The 23735-nt window shown below is 42.5% G+C and overlaps 2 protein-coding genes across 9 annotated transcripts in view; one reads left to right on the forward strand and one right to left on the reverse strand.

The window, feature by feature from the left end:
* The window catches only part of LOC106589536 (heat-stable enterotoxin receptor), a 30286-nt gene extending 27305 nt beyond the window's left edge, over positions 1-2981 (forward strand). For both annotated transcript variants that reach the window (XM_014179640.2, XM_014179636.2), the window contains 2 exons: positions 20-96; positions 1827-2981. In XM_014179640.2, coding sequence (XP_014035115.1) covers positions 20-96; positions 1827-2052 — 303 coding nt within the window. In that variant the 3' untranslated portion in view covers positions 2053-2981. The remainder of the gene's footprint in view (positions 1-19; positions 97-1826) is intronic.
* Positions 2982-7754: 4773 nt separating this feature from the next.
* kcd17 (BTB/POZ domain-containing protein KCTD17) lies at positions 7755-23506 on the reverse strand. Of its 7 annotated transcripts, none has more exons than XM_014178900.2 (7): positions 23042-23506; positions 12074-12182; positions 11778-11869; positions 10460-10603; positions 9765-9890; positions 9200-9323; positions 7755-8203 (listed from the first exon to the last, which is right to left on the reverse strand). In XM_014178900.2, exons 1-6 carry the CDS (start codon positions 23378-23380, stop codon positions 9234-9236), a joined length of 900 nt encoding a protein of 299 aa, XP_014034375.1. In that variant the 5' UTR covers positions 23381-23506; the 3' UTR covers positions 7755-8203; positions 9200-9233.
* Positions 23507-23735: the final 229 nt, after the last annotated feature.

The raw sequence follows: 23735 nt of genomic DNA on the forward strand, positions 1-23735 counted from the left end.
ATGTGTATATATATCCCAGGGTAAAGGCACAGAGTTGACCTACTGGTTGACAGGTGAAACAGGAGAGGACTACAACCTGCCAACGCCACCGACAGCGTGAGTTAACCTGCTGCTAATTTATATGCTCCCCTATAACTTAGTAAAGAGAATGTACATCCCTAGAGCTCCACGTCATCTTTAGATCTATCTATATTATTAACTTCTACATTCATGTCTTTCTTCCATTTTGTAGGGTAAACAGATATCATTAGAGCTACATATATACAGTGCATTCGGAAAGTATTCAGACCCCTTTCCTTTTTCCACATTTTGTTACGTTTCCGCCTTATTCGAAAATGGATTCAATTATTTGTTTCCCTTATCAATCTACACACAATACCTGATAATGACAAAGCAAAAACAGCAAATGTATTAAAAATTAAACACAGAAATGCCATATTTACATAAGTATTCAGACCCTTTGCTATGAGACTCGAAATTGAGCTCAGGCGCATCTTGTTTCCCTTGATCATTCTTGAGATGTTTCTACAACTTGATTGGAGTCCACCTGTGGTAAATTCAATTGATTGGACATGATTTAGAAAGGCACACACCTGTCTATTTAAAGGTCCCACAGTTGACAGTGCATGTCAGAGCAAAAACCAAGCCATGAGGTCAAAGGAATTGCCTGTAGAGTTCAGAGACAGGATTGTGTCAAGGCACAGATCTGGGGAAGAGTACTAAAACATTTCTGCAGCATTGAAGTTCCCCAAGAACACGGTAGCCTCCATCATTCTTAAATGGAAGAAGTTCCTATAAGTTCCTATAGCTGGCCACCCTGCCAAACTGAGCAATTGGGGGGAAAGGGCCTTGGTCAGGGAAATGACCAAGAACCAGATGGTCACTCTGACAGAGCTCCAGAGTTCCTCTGTGGAGATGGGAGAACATTCCAGAAGGACAGCCATCTCTGCAGCACTCCACCAATCAGGCCTTTATGGTAAAGTGGCCAGACGGAAGCCACTCCTCAGTAAAATGCACATGACAGCCCGCTTGGAGTTTGCCAAAAGGCACCTAAAGGACTCTCAGACCATGAGAAACAAGATTCTCTCGTCTGATGAAACTAAGACTGAATTCTTTGGCCTGAATGTCAAGTGTCACGTCTGGAGGAAACCTGGCACCATCCCTACGGTGAAGAATGGTGGTGGTGGCAGCATCATGCTGTGGGTTTTTTTCAGAGGCAGGGACTGTAAGACTAGTCAGGATCAAAGGAAAGATAAACAAGTACAGAGAGATCTTCCAACAGGACATCGACCCTAAGCACACAGCCAAGACAACGCAGGAGTGGCTTCAGGAAGTCTCTGAATGTCCTTGAGTGGTCCAGCCAGAGCCCAGACTTGAACCCATCTAACATCTCTGGAGACCTGAAAATAGCTGTGCAGCGACACTCCCCATCCAACCTGACAGAGCTTGAGAGGATCTGCAGAGAAGAATGGGAGAAACTCTCCAAATACAGGTGTGCCAAGCTTGTAGCGTCATACAGAATAAGACTCAAGGCTGTAATTGCTGTCAAAGGGGCTTCAACAAAGTACTGGGTAAAGGGTCTGAATACTTATGTAAATGTTATATTTCAGTTTTTTTTTTTATAAATGTGCAAAAAAAACTGTTTTTGCTTTGTCATTTTGGGGTATTGTGTGTAGATTGACGAGGGGGAAAAACTATTTAATCCATTTTAGAATAAGGCTGACAAGTAAATTTTTTGGGAAAAAGTCAAGGGTTCTGAATACTTTCCGAATGCACTGTATGTAGATCTATATAATTAACTCCTATGGTCTTGTCCTTCCCTGCAGGGAGAACTGCCAGCGTCTGCAGCAGGACCTGGCCCAGATGATCCAGGAGTGTCTTGAGAACCGCTCGCTGGGGTCAGAGGTCATGGAGAAGAGGAATACCCTGTCCATGAGGCAGAGGAGGGTGGGGAGGGACGGAGGGGAGCAGGGGGGAGAGGAGGAGGATAACGATGACCAGCCAGAGTACCTCCATCTGGCTACGGTCAACAACTTCAGTACTTTATTGTAATTATTTTGGTAAGGAGAAATAGGGTTATTATGTTGTTTTTTTGTCTATTGATGTGAAAGTCTTCTCCAAACTTTTGCATCAATCATTCTTGGTTGTCAATTGAAGATTTCTCTGAAAACTAAAGTCACATGCAGATCTTGAGTTAGAATTCTGGCCTTTTGGAGAAACCACAAAGCTGTAGACCAACTAAGCACAACTAAGCACATACTGGAAACCTTCCCCTCCACAACCTCAGCACTAGAAATGCCAAAAATGCTAAGAAAAAAATACTGACCTTAGGTAGAACAACAAATAGCAAAAAGTACTTATTGTACCTTTAAGTGTTAAATAATTGTGTTGTCTACAATCAAATAATAAAATGATTAATCCTCATACATTTCTTCCTTTTAACTGATTGCAATATATGGGGACCCTTGTTGTGATAATATTTCATCCTGAAAATTAAAATAATTTATGGTTTAAAAACAAATGACATTGAAACTGTATTTATTTATGTGATTATATTTTATAGTTGTTGGAATCTTTCCTGTACAGCATGTTACAAATGTACTTGACGGGACTGAAAACATTGATCCATGTTTCATTGAGCCTGTTACAGTATATTGAGGCATTACAATTCCCATGTCACTGATGTCTGATAAGTTATGGGGGTATATCTGAGTACATTGAAGTTTTAGTTAAAGGGGGTAGGAAGGAAGGAAGTTCTCACTCTCGCTGATTTTCTACAGTGAATTATAAATGATTATGCACAATTGTCTAACACATATTTACATTGTTTAGATTTTTTTTTTTAAACAAGAACATAGCATGACTGCTATTACTGTTATATCCATAAAAAACATCTGTATAAAGATAATGTATTGTAAAGCAAATCAACCCTGGCTATTGTAACAGCATTAGATGCCTAATAAAAAGAAATCAGGATCTGATCTATTGTCCGGGAACAAGTTAATGAGATAAACTACAGTGAAACCCATATACAGTACCAGACAAAAGTTGGGACAAACCTAACTTACTCATTCAAGGGTTTTTCTTTATTTGTACTATGTTCTAGATTGTAGAATAATAGTGAAGACATTAAAACTATGAAATAACACATAAGGAATCATGTAGTAACCAAAAACATGTTAAACAAATCAAAATATATTTTATATTTGAGATTCTTCAAAGTAGCCACCCTTTGCCTTGATGACAGCTTTGCACACTCTTGGCATTCTCTCAACCAACTTCATGAATTAGTCACCTGGAATGAATTTCAATTGACAGGTTTACCTTGTTAAAACTATCCTTCTTAATGCGTTTGAGCCAATCAGTTGTAAACCACTACTAAAGGACACCAATAAGAAGAAGAGAGTTGCTTGGGCCAAGAAACATGAACAATGGACATTGGATCAGTGGAAATCTGTCTTTTGGTCTGATGAGTCCAAATTTGAGATCTTTGGTTCCAACTGCCGTGTCTTTGTGAGACGCAGAGTCGGTGAACGGATGATCTCCGTATGTGTGGTTCCCACTGTGAAGCATGGAGGAGCATGTTTGATGGTGCGGGGGTGCTTTGCTGGTGACACTGTCAGTGATTCATTTAGAATTCAAGGCACACTTAACCAGCGTGGCTACCACAGCATTCTGCAGAAGATACACCATCCCATCTGGTTTAATGGGACTATCATTTGTTTTTCAACAGGACAATGACCCAACACACCTCCAGGCTGTGTAAGGACTATTTGACGAAGAAGGAGAGTGAGGGAGTGCTGCATCAGATGACCTGGCCTCCACAATCACCCAAACCTCAACCCAATTGAGATGGTTTGGGATGAGTTGGACCGCAGAGTGAAGTCCTTCAAGACTGTTGGAAAAGCATTCCAGGTGAAGCTGATTGAGAGAATGCCAAAAGTGTGCAAAGCTGTCATCAAGGCAAAGGGTGGCTACTTTGAAGAATCTCAAATATAAAATATATTTTCATTTGTTTAATACTTTTTTGGTTACTACATGATTCCATATATATGTTATTTCATAGTTTTGGTGTCTTCACTATTATTCCACAATGTTGAAAATAGTAAAAATAAAGAAAAACCCTGTCCAAACTTTTGACTGGTACTATATACATACACGTATATATATATTTTATCTATCTATCTATCTATCTATCTATCTATCTATCTATCTATCTATCTATCTATCTATCTATCTATCTATCTATCTATCTATCTATCTATCTATCTATCTATCTATATATATATATATATATATATATATATATATATATATACTGCTCAAAAAAATAAAGGGAACACTTAAACAACACAATGTAACTCCAAGTCAATCACACTTCTGTGAAATCAAACTGTCCACTTAGGAAGCAACACTGATTGACAATACATTTCACATGCTGTTGTGCAAATGGAATAGACAACAGGTGGAAATTATAGGCAATAAGCAAGACACCCCCAATAAAGGAGTGATTCTGCAGGTGGGGACCACAGACCACTTCTCAGTTCCTATGCTTCCTGGCTGATGTTTTGGTCACTTTTGAATGCTGGCGGTGCTTTCACTCTAGTGGTAGCATGAGACGGAGTCTACAACCCACACAAGTGGCTCAGGTAGTGCAGCTCATCCAGGATGGCACATCAATGCGATCTGTGGCAAGAAGGTTTGCTGTGTCTGTCAGCGTAGTGTCCAGAGCATGGAGGAGCTACAAGGAGACAGGCCAGTACATCAGGAGACGTGGAGGAGGCCATAGGAGGGCAACAACCCAGCAGCAGGACCGCTACCTCCGCCTTTGTGCAAGGAGGAGCAGGAGAAGCACTGCCAGAGCCCTGCAAAATGACCTCCAGCAGGCCACAAATGTGCATGTGTCTGCTCAAACGGTCAGAAACAGACTCCATGATGGTGGTATGAGGGCCCGACGTCCACAGGTGGGGGTTGTGCTTACAGCCCAACACCGTGCAGGACGTTTGGCATTTGCCAGAGAACACCAAGATTGGCAAATTCGCCACTGGCGCCCTGTGCTCTTCACAGATGAAAGCAGGTTCACACTGAGCACGTGACAGACGTGACAGAGTCTGGAGACGCCATGGAGAATGTTCTGCTGCCTGCAACATCCTCCAGCATGACCGGTTTGGCGGTGGGTCAGTCATGGTGTGGGGTGGCATTTCTTTGGGGGGCCGCACAGTCCTCCATGTGCTCGCCAGAGGTAGCCTGACTGCCATTAGGTACCGAGATGAGATCCTCAGACCCCTTGTGAGACCATATGCTGGTGCGGTTGGCCCTGGGTTCCTCCTAATGCAAGACAATGCTAAACCTCATGTGGCTGGAGTGTGTCAGCAGTTCCTGCAAGAGGAAGGCATTGATGCTATGGACTGGCCAGCCCGTTCCCCAGACCTGAATCCAATTGAGCACATCTGGGACATCATGTCTCGCTCCATCCACCAACGCCACGTTGCACCACAGACTGTCCAGGAGTTGGCAGATGCTTTAGTTCAGGTCTGGGAGGAGATCCCTCAGGAGACCATCCGCCACCTCATCAGGAGCATGCCCAGGCGTTGTAGGGAGGTCATATAGGCACGTGGAGGCCACACACACTACTGAGCCTCATTTTGACTTGTTTTAAGGACATTACATCAAAGTTGGATCAGCCTGTAGTGTGGTTTTCCACTTTAATTTTGAGTGTGACTCCAAATCCAGACCTCCATGGGTTGATAAATTGGATTTCCATTGATTATTTTTGTGTGATTTTGTTGTCAGCACATTCAACTATGTAAAGAAAAAAGTATTTAATAAGATTATTTCTTTCATTCAGATCTAGGATGTGTTGTTTAAGTGTTCCCTTTATTTTTTTGAGCAATATATATATAAAATCTGTCATGCTCATGGATGAGTAGATTTTTTTTTTTTAAACATGCTGAGGAATACCAGGTTTTCAGCTCAAGTTCTGATGTCTTGGAAAAGCACAAACAGTTTGAGTTAAGGCTACAAACTAGAGTAGTCTCATTAAGGGGGACATCTTCTGATGCAAAACCACCAAAACATAAGGTCAATGCCAGGCACATGGCTAGACATGGAATACATTTTTTTAAACAATGATACTTAAAAACAGGAGAAAAACAAGATAAGCTTGGTTGTAAAAAATATTTTACAGCAGTAATCATGATACTGAAAAAAACATGCAATTAAAATATCATGAAAATAAATAACCAAAACACATTTACAAAATAAATTTAGTATAGTAATTTTGCAGTCCATTGACCGACTCAAACAAATTTTCCCAGAGACTTCGTACATGCCTATATTGTGTTGTTTTTGCTTGAAATCAAGGCACCCAAGCCTCACGGTTAGAGAGGTAGCCTAGCAGTTAGGGAGGCGAGCCAGCAACTTGAAGTGTGTCCGACGGTAAAAATCTTGTGCGAAGTGAGCTGGCAACATGAGGGTTGCTGGTATCAAATCCTAGATGCCACTGCCTGCCTTTGAGCAAGACACTTAACCCCCCACAACAACAGCGCACAGTTTGGCAGCGCCCACACACTGCTCTAAAAAAAACGGTATATGTATGCTTTCGATGGTTTGGGTTAAAAGCAGATGTCAAATTTTGGTTGGACCTTGTGTGCAATTTACCAATTAAGTGATCTTAATCCATATGCTATGCTCTTTTTTTGATGACCAAAGCCAAAAATTATATTCACAACGCACATGCACAAAAACGCAATATTGCCTCCATGAAAGCTTTTAACTGAAATCAACTGAAATGGTGATCTGTGGGTATGTTGACATGCAGAGACTAGAATGAGTATATCTGCAGTATTTGAAGGTTGCAGAGACAGGCTGTCTCTACTGACTGTGACAGTATTGGGCTGCAGGGGCTCAGAGGTGATAATGGCCAGTGCCAAAACCTTCTAATTCAGCTGCAACAATTTTCTGTTCTAAGTGCATGATGCCTTTGACAAGGTCTTATCTTATCTCCTTTCTCCTCATTTACAGTGAAATACATACAAAAAAAGAAATTCTTTAACAACATTTGTGCCATAGTCCTAGTTAAAAGTGTAACGACAACATCCTGGCCTCAAGGTGCAAGGGCCCGTCATTACAACATGAGCAGAGAACAGGGTTGCATCCAAAATGGCACCCTATTCCCTACAGAGTGCAGTACTTTTTAGGGAATAAGGTGCTACCTCAGACGTAGACCTCTTCCAGCACCTTTCTCTTCTTTATCCTGCCAGGGCCTAGAGTCACACTGGAGCCAGGCCAGGGCGACAGGCTGAGAGCTCTGCTCTGCTGAGCATGCACATGCCTCAGAGAACACACATGTCCCGACAGGAAGCACTGCTATGGGTATGTGTGAGTGAGAAAGAGAGTGAGTGAGTGAGTGAGTGAGTGTGAGAGAGAGAGAAAGAAAGAAAGATGTGTGTGAACGTGTTTATCTATAGGAAAAATAGGATTTTGAATGGGACTGAATTGTGTGTCCGAACAAAGTTAATTATCCAATACTGTGTGTGTGCGTGTCTGTGAGAGAGCGTAAGGGAGTGTGTGTAAGGGGGAAGAGTTTTTTGTGGTGCTGACTGTGGCCAGTTAGTTGACATCTGTCTGTCTTTCTGTGTGAGTCTCACTGTCAATCTCTACTGCAGCAGAGCCGTATTAGAGACAGGACATTGCCACATCACTGACTCAGGCCCAGGTCTCACTACTGTATCAAGCATCAGACAAGTCAGAACTACTGCAAACAACAACAATTTACTTATGAGTCAGATTCCACATATTTCATGTAAATTTCATACCATTTTTCACATTTGGATGAGCACATTGATTTGCAGTGCTTTTAATCATTGTCTTTGGTCAAATCTATTTTACTAAGATTCACTAACTTCCACGGCTTAAGTGGTGATTGGAACTAAAATACATTAAAAAATGATAGATGATAATAATTATAATTTTTTTTTTTAAACATATATCCGTCTCTACACATGTTGAAATGTTGGCGTTTCGCTGCTGGTGAGAGGGACACTTCGATAGTCTTTGAAAATAATATTTGAGCACTTCTGGGGGTTTTTTCTCCAAAAGCAACAACAATGATAAAACATATGTCAACAAACACAAAATGAAATGTCAAGCTAAAAAAGTACAATTCTCTCTAGTACATCCGGGATCCATGGATCTGAAAAAGCTGGAAGACAAGCACAGACAGGAGAAACGTCAGAGGATGCCATTTTTGAAGACAGATTCTCAGGGTTGTATTTCATAGTCGATCGGTTACATGTTCATGTAACACGGCACAATATTTTACAACTGGGGAGCATCTCATACTGTGTATCAGCTTTGATTGTTTCACATGTCACCCAATCTAAACACATACAGTAAATGTAGTATTTTTTATGTTTGATGCTGATGGTGACGATGGGGACAGAATGATAAAGTAATAGTGTTTGTGACATCCAGGACTCCCTTTGTTGTGAATGGAAAAAACAACAACATGCGCTTGTATCATTCGGCACTTGATTAATTGGTGTTTGGATAAACATAAACGTCGCAGCCCCACTGTGCAGTTCTGCCAAAATGTCCCCTTTCCACATGTACAAGTAAGATTGTGTGTGTTTGTGTCTTTTTTCATGTGAAATGTAAAACACACTAATACTACCACTACACAAAATGTCAGGGCTATTCCATGTCATTGCATTGGTAATGAGAGATGTTTAGGTGTCAGGTTGGATCAATGGCAGCACAGCAGCGTCAGCTCATCATTAGTCTGGGAAATCCCAGATCTAGGGCATTGTTAATGTGAGAGGCAACCAGCCTGCCTAGTGAGACTAACTCATCATCAGACCAGCTGGGTTATGCTGCTGAACAGATCATTTCCCAGGCAGGACACAATGGCCCCAGAGCAATATCGAACACTCTGGCATCACAAATGGTATTTCAAACAAATAGTAGTTCACTTTTTAAGATGGGGAGCAAAAGTGCGAGGCCTACTTTTTTCTCTCTACATATTTGTAAATCAAAATAAACTTCAATAAAAGTTAGTCTCTCCTTGGCCTTTGAATACTGTATGGAGTTTGGGGTAAGGCAATGTAATGCTGTGGAACAGCCCTGGATCCCTTTTGATCACACAGTCTACTACTGCTACTACCCACTACCAGCCAACAACACTAGCATGGATCCTCACCCATTCACGTCTTTGGAACACTGACACAAGACTGTCATTCCCTTATCCACTCATTCGGGGTGGTATTTCTCTCTCCTCCCTCCACCTCATCCTGCGCTCCTTTCTCCTGCTGCACCTCTGAAGCCTTCACTCGAATAAAAGGACGGAGAATAAAGAAAATGAGACAGAACGACAACAACAAAAAAGAATGAACAGAGAACAGATTGAGTATCTGGGAGAGGGAGAGAGATTGAGAGTGAAAGAGAAAGAGAGAACGAGAGAGAGGGAGGTGTGGATGATGGAGTGAATGCGCTTGTGAATGACATTTGGGAGTTGTGTGTGACATTCAGTGTTTGAGTGGAAAATGCCAACACTAAGGTCAAAGGATACTCAGATCATCTTGGATGAAGAGAAATGTCACATGGAGACACACAGTGACAGATCCGTATCCTGCTGCTTCAGACCTTTGTGGAAGTGAATGGTGGTGATATGTGAATGGTGTGTGATGTATGAGTATATCCCTCGGACAGATCTGCCCATGTACCTGTGTGTGTGTGTGTATATGTTTCCTGTGTGTTAGTCTCACCTTGGTCTTGTGGCTCTGTTCGGTGCCCAGGCCTGACCCAGGTGTGTGTAGCTCCTTGGACACCACACACAGAAACTCTGCCTGGTCCTCTGTCCCATAGCTATACGACGAACCAATGTTTACCATCTGTCAGAGACAGAGAGAAAAAGAGAGATGGAGCAACAACAAAAAAGAGAGAAAGAAAGTTGGACAGAGAAAGAGAGGTGGCCCATATCACAGCAGGTAAACCCATGGATGCTCATGCAGGGAGGAGGGACAGAGGGTAAGGACAGCCTAGCAGCACTACATGTCTGCTACAACTCTACTGTGGGCAGTGAGACTGAACTGTACACCCTGAAGCACTGACGGCAATGTTTAGCATTACAGTATTACTCAAAACACTTTACTGAACTGGCAATGTGCCAACATATGGTAGCTTCCCCTGGAGCTTCCGTGGCTCTGCTTCCTTTTTGCATCTCCCTCCCCTTATCATCACTGGTCTGTGTCTGCAACATGTCAGCTTAGATCAGTCTTCTTCTGAGGGGAAGGAAATGTGAAAAGGAGGCCGTTTTTGTGAGCAGATTGGGACTGGGCCTTGGTCACGGATTGGTCTGATTGGTCTGACTCTGAGGCTCTGATTGGCTAACAGAGAGCAGGAAAGGGGTTGATTGGTTGGGAGTGTGGTAGAGCAGAGCAGCAGCGTGAGTCCAACCCACAGTCCAGAGCAGTCCGGTGCGGGGCTTTCTGCAGGTGCGCACGCTGACCTGCTCAAACTTCCAGCCGTCTGACATGGTGGAAACCATCTGGGTGAGCTCCTCCTCCTGGCACTGCAGCACCCGGTACACATGTTTAGGAGGCACCTGCTGATGGACGGAGAGAGAGAGAGGGTGTAAAGAGAGGAGAAGGAGGAGGAGGAAGAGAGGGAGGGAGGGAGGGAATGTACAGATATGGGTAGGTGGGAAAGGTGTATGGATGTAGAGAGAGAGAGAGAGAGAGAGAGGGGTGTTAGGAAGGGAGAGAATTAGACAGAAGAGAAAACAGAGTGACCAATAGTTGGAGAAGGTGAGATGTTTGTAAGGAAAGGAAAGAAAAGGCATTTATTAGCAGAGAGAAAGAGAGTGAGAGAGCGAGAGGTTAGCAAGAGGTAGTGATGTTTGGAAGATGAATGATAGTGAGAGTGAGCGTTAGGGTTGGGTGCTATCCAGATACAGTCACACCGTTTCTGTACCATACTGGAACATATGGTATTACCTGAAGTGCACACAAGGGACACTATTTAACAATAAAATATTTCATCTTTTTTTTTTTATATATATACACATCTAGGAGGGGATTGAAAGTCTGCTGTAACCAAGAATCTTGATTTTGACATCTAGCCACTAGCCAAACGCATAGCTGGTGCCCTGAACTTGATATAATTTATTTGACACATCTTAGATTTCTTCTAGCTATAAGCAGTGGCGTAGCACACACCCCCACAGCCCACAGTGTGTGTGTGCATGAGCGTGTGTCTAGCCGAACGGTAGAGACGGAGGGTACAGTAAAGCGTATAATACAGAGAGAGTAGGAGGAAGATTGAAAGTTACATAACAGAAATCATAGACATGATGGGTGAAATATACTGAAAATAACTTGAAAATACAGAAAGAGTGAAACACATGGCTGAACAGTCTTTCTGCTTGGCACATGCACAAGTCTGTTTTTGTTTTAGCAGACCTGTAGCCATCTTGTATTTGTGTAAATCCCTGTATTTTATCTACTGTGTGTGTGTGTGTGTGTGTGTGTGTGTGTGTGTGTGTGTGTGTGTGTGTGTGTGTGTGTGTGTGTGTGTGTGTATATGTTTCCTACCTTATCAGGACCACAATGTTCTGACAAGTCATCAGAATGTCTTGACAAGGTAGGAAAACAAGAACAATTGTGAAAAGTCATGATGTTTTTCATGCCCTGAATTAGGATTAAGAAGAAAAAAAATGTACTCCCCAAAAAGTCCTGAAAATTCACAAAAACAAAGCTGAGTGTGTGTGTGTGTTTGACCTGTGTGACTTTACAGTCCCGCTCCAGAATCCTCTCCTTGATCAGTTTTATCAGAGGAGTGATGTTGTAGAACTCAGCTTCCTCTAACACACCTGGGACAGAGCGCACACACACACACACACACACACACACACACACACACACACACACACACACACACACACACACACACACACACACACACACACACACACACACGTGTCCAATCAAAGTGTTATTACATTCTTATTACAAGTCTTACTATACATTATAATAGCATCATAACACATTATCTAATACCAAAAGTAATCTAGTACCTTCTTCAGCCAGCTCCTTGTTGTAGACCAGTTTGCCGTGTCGCAGGTAGTTAAGGATGGGGCCGAAGTAGGTGGGGTCTCTGTCTATCACATAGGCCCCTGTCTCGTCCTACAACAGAGGAAGGGAGAGAACAACCATAAGAATTAATAAAGGTATGAATATGAGATCAATATTAAGTGATATTCTATTGTGCAATTCTATTGTATTGGGTTTTGGTCAAGATCTATGTTTGGAAACCCCCTTGCGATTACTTGTTTCACACTAACAGCAAAAGTCCTCTTTTCAGAGTGATAGAGTGGCCCTATTGGAGCCTAGTGGTTCTATATTACAGCTAGTGTGAGAGAGATTCAGAGAGAGTGTGGTGGGGGGATAGAGATAAGGAGAGAGAGGGAATATATAAAGAGGGACTGAGAGTGAAGAGAGAGAGAAAGATATGGAGAGAGAAAGATTGAGAGAGAGCCTGTTACATTCACATGGCTTGGCCCTTTCTTGGCTGACGGCATGCCAGTGCCTTTACAGCGTCTCCATAAAGCGCTCCCTGCATGCCGATTACTAAACCAGCCCCAGGCACCCATTTTCAAACACAGTGACGCAGAGACTCTAGACAGAGAGAGGGAGGTAGAGAGAGATGAGAAAGAGGAGTAGAGAGAGGCCAAGGAGTTCAGAAAGAGGAGAGTGGGAGAGAGGGATTCAGGAACACAAACAAGTGACAGAGTGGAGCGAGCTAGATAAGAGAGGAGCAGAAAGACAGAAGTAGCTGAATAAGGAGCAGATGGAGAGCGAGATGGAGGGATGGAGAAGAGGGGAGGGATGGAGAGGCTGTGGTAAGAGGGCACAGCTCTGAATCTGAATCGAAGAAGTGCTACAAAATTATAGGAATGGAGGGAAAGGAATGAGAGCCTGCAGATCAGAGAGACAGTGAGAGAGAGAGAGAGAGAGAGAGAGAGAGAGAGAGAGTGTGAGTGAGACGGGCAGAGGGATGGAGAGGCTGTGGTAAGAGGGCACAGCTCTGAATCTGAATCGAAGAAGTGCTGCAAAATAATAGGAATGGAGGGAAAGGAATAAGAGCCTGCAGATGAGAGCGAGAGCGAGAGAGAGACGGCAGAGGGATGGAGGGTATGTGAGGCACTCAGCTGAATGAAGAAGGGACTGGGGAGACAGGCAGAGAAGAGGAGAAACGATTGGAGATGAGAGCTGGCAGACACTGGATAGAGGAGGACTCAGACAGGGGGAGGGAGAGAGAGACAGAGACAGAAAGAGAGAGATACAGAGGACAGACAAGGGCACAGGGAGAGTTGCTGGGGGAAAGGGGGCTAGACAGTGGCAGAGGGACAAACAAACGCAGAGCAACTACAGTTGAGGACAGACAGACACCTCCTCATTGGACATGATTTGACAGTATGTATGATGACGACACCTGTGTGAGGCTTCCAGAATATCTAGGTACCCTCGCTATGAATGATAAACACATGCACTCACGCATGAACGCACACAGTGAGGGTGAAGATGAAACATTTGCTACAGTGGGGGAAAATGTATTTGATCCCCTGCTGATTTTGTACGTTTGCCCACTTACAAAGAAATGATCAATCAATCATTTTAATGGTAGGTTTATATGAACAGTGAGAGTGTCACGTCCTGACCAGATAAGGGGTTATTTGTTCTTATAGTTTGGGTGGTCAGGACGTGGCAGGGGGTATTTGTTTTATGTGGTTCAGGGTGTGTTTGTGTATGTGTTCATGTAGAGGGGGTATTTGGTTTATATGGTTCGGGGTGGTTGTGTATGTAGAGGGGTATTTGATTTATGTATTCCGGGGTTTTTGGGTTATCGTTCTATGTTAGTGTAACAGTTGTCTTCAAGAATGGACCAAGGCGCAGCGGGAATGTGGATACTCATATTTTAATTCAAAAGAGTAAGGCATCCACAGGAAAAAACAATAAATAAGACAGCAACAGTTTTGCAGGCTATCAAACGCAGTGCAAAAACAACTACCCACAATCCCAAAGAAAAACACACCCTTCTATATATGACTCCCAATCAAAGGCAACTCAACACACCTGCCTTCAATTGGGAGTCCAATCCCCAACACAAACCCTTAACATACAAAAAACCTGCCACATCCTGACCAAAACTGATACAATACCTCCCTCTGCTGGTCAGGACGTGACAGTTAGTTTATTTCTATGTTCTGTCTAGGCGTTTGTATTTCTATGTTTTGGTAATGGGGAATGGCGCCTTCAATTGGAGGCAGCTGTCTATCGTTGCCTCTGATTGAAGGCCTGACGAGACTGTCCAGTTCGTTTGTTTTTTGTATACGTTGTGTGTGTTTTCCTTCTTCACCAATAAAAAGAAGATGAGTATACATTTCCCCGCTGCGTTTTGGTCTACACCCTACGACACCCGTGACAGAGAGACAGAATAACAACAACAAAAATCCAGAAAAACGCATGTCAAAAATGTTATAAAATGATTTCCATTTTAATGAGGGAAATAAGTATTTGACCCCTCTGCAAAACATGACTTAGTACTTGGTGGCAAAACCCTTGTTGGCAATCACAGAGGTCAGACGTTTCTTGTAGTTGGCCACCAGGTTTGCACACATCTCAGGAGTGATTTTGTCCCACTCCTCTTTGCAGATCTTCTCCAAGTCATTAAGGTTTCGAGGCTGACGTTTGGCAACTCGAACCTTCAGCTCCCTCCACAGATTTTCTATGGGATTAAGGTCTGGAGACTGGCTAGGCCACTCCAGGACCTTAATGTGCTTCTTCTTGAGCTACTCCTTTGTTGCCTTGGCCGCGTGTTTTCCGTCATTGTCATGCTGGAATACCCATCCACGACCCATTTTCAATGCCCTGGCTGAGGGAAGGAGGTTCTCACCCAAGATTTGACAGTACATGGCCCCGTCAAATGATGCGGTGAAGTTGTCCTGTCCCCTTAGCAGAAAAACACCCCCAAAGCATAATGTTTCCACCTCCATGTTTGATGGTGGAGATGGTGTTCTTGGGGTCATAGGCAGCATTCATCCTCCTCCAAACACAGCGAGTTGAGTTGATGCCAAAGAGCTCCATTTTGGTCTCATCTGACCACAACACTTTCACCCAGTTGTTCTCTGAATCATTCAGATGTTCATTGGCAAACTTCAGACGGGCATGTATATGTATTCTTGAGCAGGGGGACCTTGCGGGCGCTGCAGGATTTCAGTCCTTCACGGTGTAGTGTGTTACCAATTGTTTTCTTGGTGACAATGGTCCCAGCTGCCTTGAGATCACTGACAAGATCCTCCCGTGTAGTTCTGGGCTGATTCCTCACCGTTCTCATGATCATTGCAACCCCACGAGGTGAGATCTTGCATGGAGCCCCAGGCCGAGGGATATTGACAGTTCTTTTGTGTTTCTTCCATTTGCGAATAATCGCACCAAATGTTGTCACCTTCTCACCAAGCTGCTTGGCGATGGTCTTGTAGCCCATTCCAGCCTTGTGTAGGTCTACAATCTTGTCCCTGACATCCTTGGAGAGCTCTTTGGTCTTGGCCAGGGTGGAGAGTTTGGAATCTGATTGATTGATTGCTTCTGTGGACATGTGTCTTTTTTACAGGTAACAAGCTGCGGTTAGGAGCACTCCCTTTAAGAGTGTGTTCCTAATCTCAGCTCGTTACCTGTATAAAAGACACCTGGCAGCCAGATTTTATTCTGATTGCGAGTGGGCCAAATACTTATTTCCCTCATTAAAATGCAAATCAATTTATAAAATTTTTGACATGCGTTTTTCTGGATATTTTTGTTGTTATTCTGTCTCTCACTGTTCAAATAAACCTACTATTACAATTATAGACTGATCCTTTCTTTATCAGTGGGCAAACATACAAAATCAGCAGGGGATCAAATACTTTTCCCTCCCACTGTATATCTGTGATCTCCTGTTATCCTGGCCTGTCTGTTCAGCCACACTGCCGCCAGTCAGCCCATTAAAAAAATGCCACGGAAGATTCAAGCCTCATCTGGTGTGTTAATGGTTTACCCAAGGAACTACACAGTATGCCTAGCCTAGTGCCAGGTCTCTATGGGGGCCTCACTGGGTCCCACAGGAAATATCTGTTAGGCAAACAGAGGTGTTATTTGTCTCAGCACAGAAATAGAGACAGACACAGACACACATACAATCTTTACTTCCTCTCCTGGGGTGAAAACACTGGCTGAGACCAAACTGAACCAGTCTAATGCTAGCCTGGCCAGGTCATTTCCATCTAAAAGGACCCATGTGCACCAACATGTGAAGTTCATAGGAGAATATCAAATTGAGTGTCTAATGAAAGCGAAGAGTATTTTATTTATTTATTAAGGCATATATACATTTTTCAACTATTTTCCATCCTAAAAATTAAGAACAAGCAAAGTCTTAGATTTCAGGTCAAACAGATGGAAAAGGGGTCTTAGAAAACATCTGACAGAAAAACTCTTAAAAGGTATCAGAAATGCATCAAAACACAATAATGTTGAAGTAAAGACTAATATCAACACATTTTTAGTTTTGCCTTCTGTAACTTTAAGAAACATTGCCTTGTGCCTTGAAATTCCTTTACCAAAAACCCACCTATCTTTCAGATATTTTGTAATGTATTTTCCTCATGAAGAGGGAGGATAATTAAAGTTCACAGAAGGTAGACCTATAAATTAGTTAGTGTTTTTAATGATACCAATTTTGTTTAGGAATTAATTCTGCAATTGAACTGGCTACAATGGGAAATCATAGTAGTCACAAACCACAGTTAGGTTCTAAAGTTTGGACAGCATAGTAGAGTACAGTACAGCACAGTAAACAAGAGTATAGTTCAGTACAGTACTGAACAGTAGAGTACAGTACAGTAGAGCAGATTTCAGTACAATACACAGTAGAGCACACTAGAGTTGAGTACACTAATGTACTCCACTGCACTGTATTGAACAATATTATACTTTACTGTACTATATTGTACTGTACTGAACTCAACTCTACATTACTGTACTGAACTCTAGTGTACTGTACTGTGCTATACTGTACTCTACTGAGCTCTACTGTGCTGTACTTTGAGGTCCAAACTTGTGAAAAATGACGTCTATGACTGGTTCAGATTTGGTCCGGTTTGGACCAACCAAGTTTGGTCTTGTTTGGGGGCAGAGCTCATTAAAAAAATAGCCAGTGTGTAGAATAATACCCAAATATGCAAAGGAGGATATTGAATATGTATACCTTGGTGTACCTATTTAGGATACATCACCATGAAGACATTCATATCCATAATTATGCATTCCTGTGTAGTACAGCTCAGGGAACCATGATAAAGTTATGTTACCGCAATTCTGTTACCGGGTGTAAATCCACTTCACTTACTATAGTTCAATAACCAAAATATATTTTTTCAAATTCAATGTGTCATGTCATTGCTGACATCCCATTCTTTCTGCAGACATCGTTGAAATCTCAGCAAATATTTAACCGTTTTTGGAGAACCTGGACACAAAAAACTGAGGGAGATTTTAACCAAAATTCTGTTACCAAACTTTGCATTTGCACAGTTCTTTCAGTAAATGTGTTTTTGTAAAATGTTCTGTGTAAATTGTTAAAAAGTAGTCTTGTGTATAGAGTTGTAGGGTTTGTTAAACTTTGAAATCAAGTGTTTTAGTGAACTGCCTTTATCATGTATGACAACATAAACGATAAAGTTGGCTGAAGCACATACAGATCTGCAACTGTGCTACTCCAGTGCTGGGTCTATTTTGAATTGGAAGACACATAGTACACACAAGAGCACATAACACCAGCCTCTAACATTGTAAAGTCCTAATCACTCTGCCAATAACAGTGCTGCATATTGCACAGAAAGTATTCAAACCCCTTGACTTTTTCCACATTTTGTTGTGTTACATCTGGAATTTAAAATTGATTACATTTAGATTTTTTTTGTCACTGGCCTACACACTATACCCCATAATGTCAAAGTAGAATTATGTTTATCCAAATGGTTACTAATTAGTTAAATGAAAAGCTGAATTGTCTTGAGTCAACAAGTATTCAGCCCCTTTGTTATGGCAAGCCTAAATATATTCAACAGTAAAAATGTACTTAACAAGTCACATAATCAGTTGCATAGACTCACTCTGTGTGCAATAATAGTGTTTAACATGATTTTTGAATGACAGCCTCATCTCTGTACCCAACACATACAATTATCTGTAAGGTCCCTCAGTCGAGCAGTGCATTTCGAACACAGCTTTAACCACAAAGACAAGGGAGGTTTTCCAATGCCTCGCAAAGAAGGGTACCTATTGGTAGATGGGTAAAAATAAAAAAGCAGACATTGAATATCCCTTTGAGCATGGTGAAGTTATTAATTACACTTCAGATGGTGTATCAATACACCCAGGCACTACAAAGATACAGGCATCCTTCCTAACTCAGTTGCTGGAGAGGAAGGAAACCGCTCAGGGATTTGGTGGTGACTTTAAAACAGTTAAGAGAGTTTAATGGCTGTGATAGGAGAAAACTGAGGATGGATCAACAACACTGTAGTTACTCCACAATAATAACCTAATTGACAGAGTGAAAAGAAGGAAGCCTGTACAGAATACAAATATTCAAAAACATGCATCCTGTTTGCAACAAGGCACTAAAGAAATACTGCAAAAAATGTAGCTAAGCAATTAACTTTTTGTCCTGAATACAAAATGTTACGTTTGGGGTAAATCCAATACAGAGTGCCACTCTCCATATTTTCAAGCATAGTGGTGGCTGCATCATGTTTTGGGTACGCTTGTGATCGTTGAGGACTGGGGAGTTTTTCCAGAATAAAACAGAAACAGAATGCACAGGCAAAATCCTAGAGGAAAACCTGGTTCAGTCTGCTTTACACCAAACACTGGATGAGGAATTGACCTTTCAGCAGGACAATAGCCTAAAACTCAAGGTCAAATCTACAATGGAGTCGTTTACCAAGAAGACTGTGAATGTTCCAGAGTGGCTGATTTACAGTTTTTACTTAAATCTACTTGAAAATCTATGGCAATTATCAACTATTATCAACAATTATCAATTATCATTGTTTGGTTGATAGGCTTTTGGTCGACCAATCATTTTTAGTAGAGCAGTATTAAATATATATTTGTGCCCATCTCAGTGAACTAACACATTGCTGAGGCCTAGACTAAAAGCCAATATATGCTTGATCCGAATATATGGTCGGTGGCTCCAAATGGAGTGTCGACCTTTGTACCGCATCGGTCAGGCGCCTCTCAAATGTTGTAACAATGTGGAGGGCTCCATATAGCTCCGCATTGATTGGTTCACGGTAGGTCGGGGCGGTACATCCTGTATAAACCCAAACTCACTTCCTTGACAACTTCCTTCACAACAGCTCTGCACTGCTCCACAAAGCGCAAGAAGTATGAATCCCCTGACTTCTGTAAAGGCCTTATTACTGTAAATGCTGCACGGCCAATGCAGACGTCGGATTGACCATGTAGCGCCCAGATGCACAATGCACTTCTCTCTCCAGAATGCGCTCTCTCCCTGCCAATTGTGCACATTCATTGTTTTATAACTTAATAATGTGAATTGTTTGCGTTTGACTGTTAGTGTATATCAATTCCCCATTACATACTGTATATCACCAGTAGAACAGGACACACACGCGATTACGCTTAGAAGTAGGCCTAGAGGCTACCTGGCCAGCGCGCAAATGTAGGCCGAAAGAACAGACAACTTTCGGTAGACTATGATTAACAACCAATTTGACAGAGTTTGAAAATTTTCGAAAAGAAAAATGGGAAAATGTTGCACAATCCATGTGTGGAAAGCTCTTAGAGACTAACCCAGAAAGACTCACAGCTGTAATCGCTGCCAAAGGTGCTTGTACAAAGTATTGACTCCGGCATGTGAATACTTATGTAAATGAGATATTTCTATATTACATTTTAATAAATGTGAAACATTTCTAAAAACATGTTTTCACTTTGTCATTATGGGGTATTGTGTGTAGATGGGTGACAAAAAAATCGATTTTGATTTCAGGCCGTAACACAAAATGTGGAATAAGTCAAGGGTTATGAATACTTTCTGAAGGCACTGTATGTACTTTAAAGTATTTTTACTGACTGGACTACACACACAACTTTCTTTTCAAAAATAAAATAAAATATTGGTGAAGTAGGCAAGACTTTCCTTTCTTTTTCGGCACCAGACCTGCCTAATTTTAACTTTAATAGACTAAATTACACATCCTGTAAACATCTGACTCCAGAGTGATTTGTTCTTGCAATTTGTAGTTTTCAGATTTAGATATGATAACTTTTCACAAAATAGTTTGAGAAGAAAAATCTATTTAATCGACATCCATGTAATCGGCGCCCGGGGAGCAAAATCAAATCAAGTCAAACTTTATGTCACATGCTCCGAAAATAACATTACCGACCTTACGGTGAAATGCTTACTTACAAGCCCCTAACAAACAGCGCAGTTCAAGAAAGAGTTAAGAAAATATTTACCAAATAAACTAAAGTAAAAAATTATAAAAAGTAACACAATAAAATAACAATAACGGGGCTATATACAGGGGGTACCGGTCAATGTGCGGGGGTACAGGTTAGTCGAGGTCATTGCTAAATGTAGGTAGGGGTGAAGTGACTATGCATAGATAATAAACAGCAAGTAGCAGCAGTGTTAAAAAACAAATGGGGGGGGGTCAATGTAAATAATCCGGTGGCCATTTGGCTAATTGTTCAGCAGTCTGATGCCTTGGGGCTAGAAGCTGTTGTTGTGGTGGTTAACTGCCTTGCTCAACGGCAGAACGGCAGATTTTTTCACCTTGCCGGCTCGGGGATTACGAACAAGCAAACTTTCGGTTACTGTCCCAACTCCCTAACCGCTGTATCTTATCACTACCCAGGTTATCAAGATGAGTTTGGGCTTGTGTTGGAATCTGAAGTGACACAGAGGGTGGAGGGAGAGGCTTCACAACAATCCTGAACTGTGATAACGGAGAATCTGTAACTACAGCATACATGCTGCTTTCAGCTGGAGCACTGTGAACAGAGCCAGGAGAGCAGGAGGAGTGAAAGAGGAGCAGGAGGAGGAGAGGCGGACAAGAGGAGAATATAATGAGAGAAAGAAGAGCAGGAGGGGACTGGAAGGGACAGGAGGAGGTCACAAGGGAGTGGGAGTCAGGGCAGGGGTGACAGCAGGCACCGGGGGGGTATTTTGGGACAGAGAGGGGGGGCAAGCCTGTAGGTGCCAGACAGACGATAATCTTATTAAAATAGCAATACACAGTCGGTGTGTGTGTGTGTGTGTGTCTTTGTGTGTGTGTTCTAAACACTGCGGCAACCCACTGCAGATTGGAGCACAAACCAGCGGATAACAATAGAGCTCCTGTGAAGATAGAATCAGACAACACCTGGGTAATAGAAAAATAAAAACACAGCTAGAGGCCTAGTACTTGTTCTTCTCTTTCTTCTGTGGATGTAATGTTGGACTTGGGTACTCTGTATTCCTGAGGACTCTATGGGGCCTTTCATCATAAGCCAAGAAGGCACTAACAGACTAACAGTAAATTAGTGGGGAGAAAAAGAAGTAGACTGTTAGTACTGTTTTAGAAACAGTTATTTAAGAGGCAATGACATGACAGTAGCCTGGGAGGAATAAGATTACTCAAGTGTGAGAAGAGGATGAGAAGAAAGAGGGGAGAAAGGAGAGAGGGACCATAAAAGGGGTGAGAGATAGCAGAGGAGAGGAGGGAGTGTGTAGATGGGGTTTGACTAGAGGCATAGAGAGAGAGAGAGAGAGAGAGAGAGAGAGAGAGAGAGAGAGAGAGAGAGAGAGAGAAAGAAAGAGAAAGAGAAAGGGGGAGAGGAGGAATGAAGGTCACACACAATGATGATGCACCTTATCTATTCACTGTGGCCAGTGGTGCAGGAGGAAAGAGACAGATGTGCACACACACGCGCACACACACACACACACACACACACACACACACACACACACACACACACACACACACACACACACACACACACACACACACACACACACACACACACACACACACACACACACACACACACAGAGGGCAAAGATTAAAAATTAGCTACTCTGTCTCTCTATCGCCTGTCATCCTGGCCTCTCTGTTCAGCCACACTGCCTCCGGTCAGGAAAAGTCAACCCTCATCTGGTGTGTTAATGGTTTACCCGGGATTTGCACAAAGAACTACACGGTGTGCCTAGCCTAGTGCCAGGTCCATTTGCATTCCTCAGTTGATCCCACAGGGAAACAGAGGTGTTATTTGCCTCAACACAAAGACAGTCACACATACAATCTCTTTACTTATTCTATGGAAAGAGAGAAAAAGACAGAGGGAGAGAGAGAGTAGGAACGAGACTAATGGATACTAGGGCATTAATAAAGGTCACACACAAAGATGATGCGCCTCAAATAAATTATAGCAGCCTACTATAGGGCTCTGTTGGAGGCCTAGGGACAATACTATCTGTGATCACACATAAAGAAAGAGACAGACACTCTGAAATAAATCCTATTATAGGCTTACTTCATTAGTGATGTACTGTATTTCACAAACAGATCAGTCACATATTGCCAACCTATCTATAGATATTTGTCTACCCCACCACCCTCCTCCCCCTCTGTGCTGCCAGCATAAACCCTCTGCACAGGTCTGAATGATTCAGCCAGTGCACATCCATCTGACTCACTGGGTATTGGGTAGAGCCATATCTGGTGGCGGGTAAGGGTACCACAGAGCCATATCTAGTGGTACCATTCAAATGTAATTCATTCGTCTATCTATCCATCAATCCATCCATCCAATTCATTCATTCCATCAAGTGATCATGAGAGTTCGACCGAACATCTCGCCGTATCGCTCTTCTCTGATGTGTTATCTTGATCGAAGCCAAGCGCTTGATCAACTCGCCTTACCGTGTCCGAATGTAAGTCCTGTTGTTGACAGAGCCGATAGAGAAAGGACGTTTGTTCTTTGAGTAGGGTATGCCGCGTTGTGAGGAATACTGTGCCGCCGACGTTCAACCGGACCCATTTCCCGTTATTTCCCAATGTAGGGTTGACTCCAGAGCCGTTCCCGATGCTGTGAGTTCCTGTCCCGCTCGAAGTGGCCGTGGTCGTATTCTCGCTTCCCTCGCTATCTTTATTATTATTGTTGTTGTTGTTATTATTGTTATTGTAGCCATGAGGTGTCGGTAACGAACCGACTTCTGATTCAGCCTGCGACACAGATTTCCTTTTCTCCTCCGTTGCCATTAGGAAATAGCAATGGATGCAAGCAACGTTAAAAAGCAATAGCTTGCGTACCAACTGCCGTTTCAGCTTCCTTTCAACAACGCCTGTTCCCTCTCTACCACAACCGTGTACCGCTTTAACTCGAGCTCCGCCTATCTTCCCCCGGTTGAGCAACGGGAGCGTCATGTCCAAGCTGTTGCCGTGCACCGAGAACTGTGGATCTTGTAGTTCCAAAATCTAGCCTAACGAAAATCATGTCAAAATAAAATGAAAATTGTATGATAGCCTAATATTATTCAATAACTATCTGAGCCAAGACTGCAATTATTTTCAAACTGCATTGTTGTGTAAATTGTGGGGAATGAAAAACATACAA

The sequence above is a fragment of the Salmo salar genome, chromosome ssa28 (assembly GCF_905237065.1).
Source record: "Salmo salar chromosome ssa28, Ssal_v3.1, whole genome shotgun sequence".
Taxonomy (NCBI): Eukaryota; Metazoa; Chordata; class Actinopteri; order Salmoniformes; family Salmonidae; genus Salmo; species Salmo salar.

Excerpts from the sequence above, each read along its gene's own strand:
- kcd17 (XM_014178899.2), bottom strand. The coding sequence starts at position 23,380 with ATGGCAACGGAGGAGAAAAGGAAATCTGTGTCGCAGGCTGAATCAGAA. Across the intron at positions 11,870-12,073 it reads CAAGGAGCTGGCTGAAGAAG|GTGTGTTAGAGGAAGCTGAG; the intron begins GTACTAGATTAC and ends GCTCTGTCCCAG. Across the intron at positions 9,324-9,764 it reads AACAGAGCCACAAGACCAAG|GCTTCAGAGGTGCAGCAGGA; the intron begins GTGAGACTAACA and ends ATTCGAGTGAAG.